General features: G+C 48.2%; 1 protein-coding gene across 6 annotated transcripts in view; it reads right to left on the bottom strand.

Annotated features, from left to right (window-relative positions):
* The window catches only part of Tmem120b (transmembrane protein 120B), a 38,826-nt gene that overhangs the window by 20,882 nt on the left and 5,717 nt on the right, over nt 1-12,227 (bottom strand). The window contains exons 1-2 of one of the 6 annotated variants that reach the window (XM_087903652.1): nt 6,300-6,762; nt 2,747-3,016 (exon numbers count right to left, since the gene is read on the bottom strand). The exons of 4 other annotated variants lie outside the window; for them this stretch is intronic. In XM_087903652.1, coding sequence (XP_087759778.1) covers nt 2,747-2,884 — 138 coding nt within the window. In that variant the 5' untranslated portion in view covers nt 2,885-3,016; nt 6,300-6,762. Of the gene's footprint in view, nt 1-2,746; nt 3,017-6,299; nt 6,763-12,227 lie in introns of those variants that run through there. One more of the 6 variants, XM_087903651.1, reaches the window with a different exon arrangement.

Consider the following 12,227-nt stretch of genomic DNA (forward strand, 5'->3'; position numbering starts at 1 on the left):
TCCCTTAATGCCATGTCCGTGCCCCAGACATCACCACTCTTTATATTCCTTCTTGGGAATAACCCTCTGAGTCTTATAACAAGAGACTTATCCCAGTGTCGGGAGAACAAAGCCCTCAAATAACTGCCTCACTCGACTCCCAGTAACTCTGTGCAGGTGATGGGAGCAGGCAGGAGGGTGCAGAACATGAAGCCAAAAATCAATGAGCAGTAGACATAATTCAAAGAGCCATGTTCATTTCTTTCTTCCCTCCCCTTCCTTCCTTTCCTCCTTTCTGGTTGACCTGCAACTCAATGCAGATAGGAATGGCCTTAACTCAGAGATCCGAATGCTTCTTCAGCCCGTGTTCTTAGCTACCACAGAATTATGTTTACCAGGGGGAGAAAGAGGGGAAGTAAAGTATGTTGTCTAAACTAGCATGTCTGCCAAGAAAACAGTACGTTAAAGCAGAAAATTAGGAAGCAAGAAAAATATCAAACAGACCATGAACAGGTAGCAAATGTCTTTAATACAGCAAATTCAAATCCAGCCAAAGCTGCGTAGTGAGACTATGTCTCAAGAAGGAAAAAAGGAGAACAGTTAGCAATGACGTCCAAGAATACGTGAGCCAGTCACCTTGGACCACCCCTTTGCAAGAGGGGCAAAACCAGGAGCCTCCCTCCTCTCTTCCCTGGGCCTCCCAGGGAGGAAAACTGTGCTTTCCTAATATGCTTGTTTATCCTAAGATGATTTCAAGCTTGCTGACTTCCAAGAGCCAGATGAAGAACGTCCCTCTCTAGCCTCTCACCCAGTCACAGGGACCCTCAGGATGTGCGTCTGCTGTGTGTGCACACCTCTTTCTCATCAGGTATCAGTAAGCACCAGGCAGCCCTGCCATCTAATTCTCTGGAAGCTATAAGACAGAAGTGGGGTCTGAAGAATTGAAAATAACAAAAACGTTACAATACCGCACACTCTGTGAACATTACAGGCCACTGGAATTGTGGCAGCCACACATACAGCTTTACTGTGCTCTGTCACGCTCATCACGCGTGACCTGTGGCTGCCCTGGTACTGTAACAGCTTTGGAGCCATACGGCCTCCAAAGCTTAAAAAAAGAAAAAAGAGGGGCTGTAGAGATGGCTCAGCGGTTAAGAGCACTGGCTGTCCCACATGACAGCTCACAACTTCTGTAACTCCAGTTCCAGGGACCCGACACCCTCACACAGATATGCCTGCAGGCCAAATGCCGATGCTCATAAAATAAAAATAAATTAAAAAAAAAGAAAACCTCAGCGGGGTGGTGGTGGCGCACACCTTTAATCCCAGCACTCGGGAGGCAGAGGCAGGCAGATCTCTGTGAGTTCGAAGCCAACCTGGTCTACAAGAGCGAGTTCCAGGACAGGCTCCAAAGCCACAGAGAAACCCAGTCTTGGGGGAAAAAAAAAGAAAGAAAGAAAGGAAGGAAGGAAGGAAGGAAGGAAGGAAGGAAGGAAGGAAGGAAGGAAGAAAAACCTCACACACTTCTCAATTTGACCCTTTGCCAAGGAAGCTTGCCCCGCCCTACCCGCCCCCCACCACCCCACCCCAACCCATTAGGGAGTTAGCTGTAATCTTGTCAGTTGAGCTTCAATGTGCATCAGCTGTGATCACGATATCCGATCCATTCAGATGTAGTTACTAAACCTTGAGATATATAGATGCATACACACATACATACATATACATACATACACACATATATACATATATACATGCATCTTTGAGGCTTTCATCTCAGACACCACAAATAGACATCACAGTTTGCCAACTGTCCTTTTAAAATGTTTTAAGTTTCATTTGTTTACGCATTCTGTGTGTGGTTGTTTGCTGCCTCCCACAGTGTATACACTGGCTGATTCTGCATCAACTTGACACAAGCTGGAGTCATCAGAGAGGAAGGAGCCTCAGTTGAGGAGAGGTCTCCATGAGATCCAGCTGTAGGGCATTTTCTCAATTAGTGATCAATGGGGGCAGGAAAGTCCACTGGGGGCAGTGCCACCCCCGCGCTGGTGTCCTGGGGTCTATAAGAAAACAGGCTAAACCAGGCGATGGTGGTGCGCACCTTTAATCCCAGCACTCAGGAGGCAGAGGCAGGTGGATCTGTGAGTTCAAGGCCAGCATGGCCTTGAACAGAGATGTCTCTTAAACAGAGATGGTTCCAGGACAATTAGGGCTGCTACACAGAAAAACCTTGTCTCGGAAAGGAAAGGAAAGGAGAGGAAAGGGGAAAGAGGAAAGAGGAAAGAAAGAGGAAAGAGGAAAGAGGAAAGAGGAAAGGAAAGGAAAAAGGAAAGAAAAGGAAAGGAAAAAAGAAAGGAAAGGAAAGGAAAGGAAAAAGGAAAGGAAAGGAAAGGGGGGAAGTGATGGGAGGGGAGGGAAGGAAGGAAGGGGAGAGAGAGAGAGAGAGAGAGAGAGAGAGAGAGAGAGAGAGAGAAAGGCTGAGCAAGTCATGGGGAGCAAGCCAGTAAGCAGCTCCCCTCCATGGCCTCTGCATCAGCTCCTCCCTCCAGGCTCCTGCCCTGACTTCCTTCAGTGATGAACAGTGATGTGGAAGTATAAGCAAAATAAACTCTTTCCACCCAGCTTGCTTTACGGCCATGGCGTTCTGTTGCAGCCATGGAAACCCTAACTAAGACAGCACCCAGAGGACAGTCTGCAGCAGTGGTTCTCTCCCTCCACCATGTGCTCAGGTCACTGGGCTCGGCTGGCAGGCAAGCATCTTTACCTGCTGAGCCGTCTTGCAGCCCAAACTGTCTCTTTCATGGCATTTGTCCTTCAGATCTTGCGTCCCATCCAATTTTACACTGAGTATTCTTGCAGGTACTTTTGTCTCTTTAACCTGGAACAGAACTTCAACCTCCATCTCTCATGACCTGACACCTTCAGGTCCAGTTTCATCATGTAGAGGACACCTCTCGGCCTGGGTTCACCCTGATGCTCCCTTAAGATTCGCTTCTGTTTTTGTCGTTGGCCTTCATGTGATGACCTGTGCTTCCTGTCAGGAGGAACATGGTGTCTGTGACATCAGTTTAGAGCGCTTGGTAACGGTGTCCCTCTGAGTCGCTACCCACAGAGTAATCAAGTCTTGCTATTTGTAACTAATGAGTTCCCTCAGGGTCAGGCATGTAGCACAGCCAAGTTCTAGCCTTGCACACGCGAGGCCCCAGCAACAGAAAGGAAGGACAAACCAATGAAGAGAGAACGTGTGTAAAGGAGTTTTGATGTTTCAGTGTGACACACATCTGTGATAAAGGAAGCCTAAAGACGTGGCAGGGAAGGCAGGGCCCACAGCCGACTAGAAGGTGGGGCCTTGGCACGAGGGGCTCCAGATAAAGGGCTACACAGCCTCCTGGTTCTACCTTCGAGATAAGACAAAGGCTGCGAAATCAGCAGCCAGATGGTGACCAGGCCCTCTTCAGTGTGAATTAATATTTAATTTCACAAGTCAAACATGAAGACATTATCCTTGTTAAAAATTAAAACGCCAGCCACGACTTAATCCAGTGGTTCTCAACCTTTGGGTCCCGACTCTTTTGAGGGGGGTCACGTACCAGACATCCTGCATGTCAGATATTTACATTATGATTCATAACAGGAGCAAAATTAGTTATGAGGTAGCAACAAAAATAATTTTAAGGTTGGGTCACCACAACGCGAAGAACATGTTAAAGGATCACCAGTTTCTTTATGTTTCTGAGGCAGGGTCACGCTATGTAGTCCTGGCTGACTTTACCTTCAGTATGTAGCCCAAGCTGGCCTTGAACTCAAGCTGGGCTCCTCCATAGTCTCCCAAGTACTGGAATTACAGGGTACACTACAGCTCCCAGAGGCAGATTTCACCTAGACAATCTGCCCCATGTTCTTCCAGGTAAGCCTCTATCAGGTTACACTCACTCCCCATCTCCCTGATTACACAGAGAATCCAAAAGTCAGAATGTACGCTGACATAAAAACAAGTTACTCCAGCCAGACACCTGCAAAAAGGAAAACTCCGTACAGTTCTGTTCCTGGACACATTAAAGACTTCCATCTGTGACCTTCAACATAGGCACAGCCAGTCCGCTGGACTCTGAATTCCTGTGCCTTGTCTAAATTCCCACCCCACCTCCAAGTTCATGAGCTTGAGACGGTTACTATTATTCTATTCAGTGACACATAATTAAAAGTCAAGGAATGGTGGCACACAACTCTAATAACAGTGTTTGCAAAATGGCGCCTGAAAGATCAGGATTCAAGGCCAAGATAGGATAGGTACAAAAGATCCTGTCTTTAAAAAAAGGAACTGGGTGGAGGGGCGCATGCCTTTAATCCCAGCCCTCAGAAGGCAAAGGCAGGTAGGCCAGCCTTGTCTACACAGAGTTTTCTCGGTTAGCTGGGGATATATATACACACAGTAATGATGGGGAAACTATCAACCAATCACACCTAGTTAGGGTGTGGCTACCTGGAGCCCAGGTAGGAAAACCAGGAGATCCAGGTATGCGCTCTCCGCATGGTGCCCGCTGGACCTACTGAATTTCGGACCTCCCACTCTTTTTTTCCTTAATATTTATTTATTTATTATGTATACTATATTCTATCTGTGTGTATACCTACAGGCCAGAAGAGGGCACCAGACCTCATTACAGATGGTTGTGAGTCACCATGTGGTTGCTGGGAATTGAACTCACGACCTTTGGAAGAGCAGGTATTGCTCTTAACCGCTGAGCCATCTCTCCAACCCCCGGACCTCCCACTCTTGTAGCGTGAGTTTTCCCTTTTCAACTATTAAAATATAACTGCTGTTCTTGAGCTGGTCTGGTTATTTATCGTACCAACCTAATTCGTCAACAAAGTAAGACCCTGCCTCAAAACACATATGAACCCTCATTCACACCCCCACGTAGAACCTACCTCAGTCGCATGGGTAAGGGAGGGAGGAAGGAGCCTCCTTGGATCTTGTTTCACTTTTGGAACCTTTTTTAGAAAAGCACAGCCTTCATTCAAGGGACTCCCCCGCCACAGTCTGCCTAGTCAGGGGCTCCCTGAAACCACCGATAATCCACACCTACGTCATGTGGGTAACACTACCAACTACCACTGTCAGCTTGGGGATGCATCCTGGTCCCCCTGGAACCACATCTGCAGCTTTTATTCAGCAGCTTTCTAGGAGCAGAAATTCTCCACGCTCTTTCACAGGCAGAAAGCTTAGCTTAGCGGGGCAGGGTCTGGCCCTAGGGCCTTCCTTTTCCTCCAGTGCTGCAGCGAGAGAGGTGTCTCCTCAAACACAAGCTTTGGCTGCAACACTGAGTTGCCTGGCGCTCTTTCCCACTGCAAATTGTCCATTGTGCATTTCTTTCTGCCCCGCTGCTCCTTTTCATTGTAGACCTGCATGTGAGTTAGTTATTAATAACAACCACGCCACAGAGTCAATATTATGGTGCCCTGAAATTGCCTCAGCCAAGTTCTTAAGACACAGGCAGAAGGCAAGTAGCTTATTCACTAAGATATCCCACGAATAGCCTCCAGCCCAGTCGCTCACATTGTTCCCCTCTGAATCCTCTTGGGCTGGATCTCCACAGTCCCCACTGCCCCAACTGAGCCGAATCCTCAGGCCCACAGCTCTCAGCTGACACACTGTTCGTGGGATTTCTCGGATCTCCACAGTCCCCACTGCCCCAGCTGAGCCGAATCCTCAGGCCCACAGCTCTCAGCTGACACACTGTTCGTGGGATTTCTCGGATCTCCACAGTCCCCACTGCCCCAGCTGAGCCGAATCCTCAGGCCCACAGCTCTCAGCTGACACACTGTTCGTGGGATTTCTAGCAGGAGGCAAGGGTGCAGTTCCTGTCTTCCTTCTGCACACAGAGACTGTCTCTATCACACTCAGTGCTACCATGCTTCTCCCAGGAGGCAAAACAAACCAGAGACTGAGAAATTTTTGTGTCCCAATAAACCTCTCCTATGCAATAATTCATATCAGATCAAATCAAATCAAATTAGAAAAAGCCCAGGTTTAATGGATGCCAGCACTCCTGGGTGGCCTTCCAGGCACTCAGAGAGGAGACGGAGTAGGAAGACTGGGGGGGGGGCAGTTTAAATAGCCTGTGGGAGTAGTCTTGGGCCTCTCCGGGGAGGGGTCACCCCTCATGGGACCGGCTTTCCCCCCTTATATCTTTAAAAAGAATAGCACCAGGGGCTGGGATGACACTTCCAACCAACCAGATACCACCTGTTCTTCCGTGTTGTTAACCAAAACGCAGACAGAAATGACGTAGGAGGAAGAGTTTTCGACTCACGGTTTCAGAGGATCCCACTTGTCATGGCAGAGAAGGCACGGAGGAGGTCATTGATAGTGGGAATGTGTAGCAGAGACCTCTGTCACTGAGGTTCGGGAGGCAGAGGGGGCTTGACAGGAAGCAGGGGCAGGTATAAACTTGAAAGTCCCACCTCTACTAACCCAGTTTCTACCAATCAGGCCCCAGCTCCTAAAGGCTCTGCCGCCTTCAAAACAGCATGGAAAGTCCAGTTCAAGTGTTCAGAACATGAACCTGTGGGGGACACTCTGGATTCAAATGACAACATTGTCCCTAACTTCCTTTCCTCCAAGTAACCTTGGCCTCCTCCCGTGGAACCAGCTGGCCAGACAGAGACCTTCTGTTGTTTTTCTTTCAACCAGTAAAGCAGCTTCTATGCCTGTAGATTTCTTTGGAGACCAATCTTTTCTCCACATCCAATCTATGAGATGGAGCCAGGAGTAAGATTGGCCCTGTCTTAAAAGGCAGGGCGAATGGCCTGGGCCTGCTCCACTAGAACTTCAGCGCCCCCACCGCCAACCCAGCTGGCTGACAGGAGGACTCAACTAAGGACAGTTAATGTGGGGCTCGGAAGGGACTGTCAGAGCAGGGTGGCCTCGTTCCGGTAAGGTGAAGGTCCAGAGCTATCAGGGTTGTCCTACCCATGTCTGGATAGCCGGGAACGAACCCAACTGAGGGGAGGGAGACGAAGGCTGAGCCCTCTTCTGCATCTATTTGCTCCCTTCTGAAATCATCCCTTGGATTCCCAACTGCCTAAGAAGCAAACACTCCACTGCCGTACCAGGTCTTACTATCTTCACCACACAGGCAGGTGCCAGAATCCACACTGAAGGGACAAGGACCAGAGCCTCCCTCCTGGGCAAAGTTAACCACATTAGATGAGAGAAACCACAAATAAGGACTTTGAAAGCTGGCTGAGCGGTCCCCTCACCAGGCCAGCAGCTAAGGAGGCAGCCAAGCATGAAGATCCCTGAACACCCAGGTGGGGTAGCTTCCACCAACCCCAGAAACCAAAGAATCCTTTGGAAAAAAAAACAAAACAAAAAAACTTTGCTAATTTGAAGTTATGTGTTGACAAACATGCATACACAATAGTCCCACACACACACAAGCTCACAAAAATGGATACATGAACAGTTAGTGACATCTGTTAACTATTATCATCTGTGTTGGGACACATGATGCGGCATGCACATGGAGGTCAAAGGACAGCTTTAAGGAGTCAGTTCTCTCCTTCCACCTCTGTGTGGATTCAGAAGATCAAACTGTGGTTGTCAGGATTGCCTGGCGAGCACTGTACCTGCCGAGACAGCTCACTGGCCCAGTTCAGCGACTTTTAGGCATTTACCGAGGTGTACCATCACCACATCTCGTTTCAGAAACCCCATCACCCACTAAGATCCCTACGTTCTCTTAGCAGTCATTGCCCAGTTCTTCTCCCCAGTCCCTGGTTACCACTCTCTTTAGTTCCTACAGAATGCATCTCTTTGTGGGGATAGTGCTTGCCCAGAGTGCAAGAGGCCTTGGGTTTATTAAAACAATGTGGCGGCTGAGAAAAATGAGGATATAACTGTTCCGATGTGTGAGAAGGTTTTTATTGTAGCTATGAGGGAGAGTATAGTCAGAGGAGGTGTCCGGAGCAGGCACTGAACATGGCTAGCGGACAGAATGGGCTATGACAGGAAAGATGGGGGACAGTGAGGGAGGGAGTGCCGGATGGGGGGTATGTGCAAAGAGGAGAGCAGGCCGTGAGAGGGGGCTGAAGAACCAAGAGAATGTGGCAGAAATGGTAGGTGGGCAGCAGGGTGAGAAGGGGTGAGAAGGGCTGAGAACCCGAGGCCAGCACGCGCTTTGGTATGCTAATAGGCACCACAGTGAGCCATTGTCTCCAGTTTCCTTAGGACCTGACGTGGCACACACCTCCAATACACTCTCAGGATTCCAAGGGTGGAGGCAAGAGGATTAGAAATTCAAGACCATCTGGGTGTGGTGTGCTTGAGTAGACACTTAATGATGGAATTGCTGGAATGTGAAGTAAATTCCATCCCGACCCCACCACCTCTTTTGAGACAGGGCCTTACCCTAGCTTGGAAACTGCTATGTTGAGGCCAGCCTGATTTACAAAGTGGGTTCCAGGACAGCTAGGATTGTTACACAGAGAAACCCTGTCTCAAGAAAAGCAAAATGGCCAGGCGGTGGTGGCGCACGCCTTTAATCCCAGCACTCTGGAGGCAGAGGCAGGCAGATCTCTGTGAGTTCGAGGCCAGCCTGGTCTGCAGAGTGAGTTCCAGGACAGACTCCAAAGCTACAGAGAAACCCTGTCTCGAAAAAAAAACAAAACAAAACAACAAAAAAAGAAAACCAAAATAAAACAAACAAACAAAACCTCACGCCCTGAGTGCTGGAATTACAAGGCATGTACTACCATGTCCATCCTTTTCTTCCGTTCTTACGAAGTTTCTACCTCGGAAAGAAAATACCAAACTACTGAACTTCATTTTTTGTTTGCTTTGGTTTGTTTTGAGACAGGGTTTCACTGTCACCCTTGCTGTCTTGGATCTCCTGAAACTGGAGGCACAGAAGAATGTAAGCCACCATGTGGGTACTGGGAACCAAACTCTGTGAGAGCAGCCAGTGCTCTTAACCACCAAGCCATCTCTCCAGTCCCAGTAGCTTTTGCTTGTGGCAAATAAGTGTCCCAGTCTTTGATTCTTCTCTGGCAAGGTTTCCTTTCTGACAGTCTGCCCCCTCCCATCTCCATCTTTAGGTATTCTATGATAGATTGCATGCTTTTGTTTGTATGTTTGGGTTGCTCTTACACTAGACAGTTGGGGACCTGGGCTTGCTTTGGTCTGTGGAACAGAGTCCTCTACACAGCTGCCTGTCTGCCACGCTACTCCCAACACTCTGGATTATTTTTAGAAGTAGCAACTTGATGTGGGAGTCAATCATGTTTAATAAGTTGATTTAAAAAGCAAACAGTTATGTCTGCTGAGAGCTAGCCCCTGGTTTGGGGTGAGTTATTTCCCATGTTCAAGCTACTATAAAGTTAGAAATAAAAATGAAGTTTAGATCAAGCAGTAGCGCAGCCTTTAATCCCAGCACTGGAGAGGCAGAGGCACGCGGATCTCTGAGTTCGAGGCCAGCCTGGTCTACATAGTGAGTTCCAGGACAGTCAGGGCTTCACAGAGGAACCCTGTCTTGAAAAAACAAAACCAACCAAACAAATAAACAAAAACAATTACAGACAACCCCATAATTAGCAACCACTTGCTACCCTCAGTGTAAAAACTATAGTGCCACTGTTGGTGCAAGCCTAGAATCCAGACACTTGGTAGGTGAAAACAGGGGGCTTGGAAACTTAAGGTCATTCTTGGCTATATATCAAGTTTAAAGATGTACCAGGCTATGTGAGACACTGGCCCCAAACCAAACCTACAGTGCACAGGGAATGGACAGGTCCCACATCCTCCCCACACAAGGTGACTCACTTTTGCTGGTTATTTTTATACATCATTGCCACCCCAGATCGGTTCTGCTTTTCTTTGACCCCCATGTATTGCCCGTCTCAGGCTCCCTTGCTCTGCACCCTTGGTCGATGAGCCTGAGCGAGGACTGGAAGGCAGATGGAAAGAGAAGCTGTGCTGTGGCTTCTTCCTGCTTCCAGCATCCTTCAACAAGGGCAGCTCCTGCTGGCAGCCCCAGCCAAGGTCAGATAACAACTTCCCAGCCTTCACCCTTACAACTCAGTCCAGACCTGAACTGGGGGGACAGGGCTCAGTTTAAACTATGTACATCTGAAAACCAACGCTCCCTCCTTATTTTTTAAATCATATCCATTGTCTTTATCCCAGAGCCTTCTACACTAAATTTGGTGTCTGCTTTTGAGGCAGGGTCTCATGTAGCCCAGGCTGGCTAATACTCACTCCTGCTTCTGTATCCCAAGTGCTAGGATTTCAGGTGTATGCTTCCAAACCCAGCAGAACTTGGTCTTCACTATCTCTTGCAAGTCTTTTATTTGAGCTGCATATACAGTATCATTAAGCAATACAGCATATTGGTTTGAATAGTTTGGGCTCTATTATAAATGCCATTTTCTAGGCCCAGGAAATAGCAATATGATATGGCTCAGTGAAAAGGTGACTGTCACTGGGCGGTGGCAGCACACACCTTTAATCCCAGCACTCAGGAGGTAGAGGCAGGCGGATCTAGTAAGTAAGTTAGAGGCCAGCCTGGGCTACAAAGTGAGTTCCAGAAAGAAAAGAAGAGGTACTTGTTGCTAAGTACCTTTTCAATTCCCAGACATAAATGGTAGAAGGGGGAACCTATTCCCCCAAGTTGTCCTCTGATCTCCACAGTACACTGAAGCACACAGGTGTGCACACAAAACACACACAGACACACACACAAACACAAGTTGTCCTCTGACCTCCACAGAAGCACTAGAGCACACGGACATGCACACACACACACACACACACACACACACACACAACGTTGTCCTCTGACCTCCACAGAAGCACTAGAGCACACAGGCATGCACACAAAACACACACACACACACACACACACACACACAAAGTTGTCCTCTGACCTCCACAGTGCATAAGTGTATAAGCATATACACTTATACACTTATACACACAGTGCATAAGTGTATAAGCCCCATCCATAAGAAATAAGTTTAGCAAAACAAACAAAACCTAACTACAACGAAATGTGGAAGAGATTGCATTTGGATTAAAGAAACAAACAAAAAGGCTAACAGCTCTGTAAGCCAGGACGCCCCTAGTGACTTTTCTTCGTGCCTAATTGCCACCTGCCACACTTAGAAGACACAAACAAGCGAGTTTCCAACGAGGCACAAATCCAGGCTACCTCTCTCTTCCTCTGAGGCCCCATGCTCCACCCCAGTGGGAAGGTGAGGTTGACATCTCCAGGTCCCAGCAGGACTGTAAACCATCTGGAATCACCTTCTTAACAATGCAATTCAAGATCCAGAACAGGGAATCCAATCGTCCTCGCCAACATCCCAGACAGGCATCTCCAGACAGGTGACTCTCACGGCACCTACAGAGGAGCTCGGGCCCAGAGGCATTAGCAGCTGGTGTCGATCCAGCAGGTTGTAACAGAGCCAGGGCCACCACCAGGGTGCACACTGCCTTACAGCGGTGCCACTGGCTGGTCGTAAACGTCTAAGAGATTACTTCCATGGAGCTTGCTGTCCAAAGCATCTTCAAGGAGACTCTTCGATGCTGACTCTCCCTAAGGAGGACCTATCACCATGGAAACACAACCAAACATGGCAAGTTCACTCCACCTCAAGCTTGTCATTCCCGTACTGGGAAAGATTCTGAGTCATGGGCCAGGACTGACAGGTGATGTCTGCCATAGGACAGGGATAGGATTGCACACATAGGTGTGCAGCAAGGGAGTCCGGGTAAGACAATGGATAAATGATGACATTCCGCAATCAGACGGGCTGACTTCAGATATGTGCCTGTCATTAGCTGAGCTATGGCTTTGCCCTTGCTTCAGCATCCTCAGCTGGATAAAGGCTAAGAGGAGAGACCTGTGTGAAATGGTCTCGCACTGCTACAAAGACATGACATCAAAAAGAATGGCAGGTCACCCAGGATCTGACATTTCACTGTTTGCCTTGACATTTTAAATTATCCTTACTTGTGGGAAGGACAGACAAGACACACAGTTTGAGAATCACAGATAAAGACAATTTCTTTTTTTCCTTTCTCTTTCAAGATAGGGTTTCTCTGTAGCTTTGGAGCCTGTCCTGGAACTAGCTCTTGTAGACCAGGCTGGCCTCGAACTCACAGAGATCCGCCAGCCTCCGCCTCCCGAGTGCTGGGATTAAAGACAAGTGCCACCACCACCCAGCAGATAAAGACAATT

This window comes from Myodes glareolus, chromosome 2, assembly GCF_982192425.1.
Source record: "Myodes glareolus chromosome 2, mMyoGla1.1, whole genome shotgun sequence".
NCBI lineage: Eukaryota > Metazoa > Chordata > Mammalia > Rodentia > Cricetidae > Myodes > Myodes glareolus.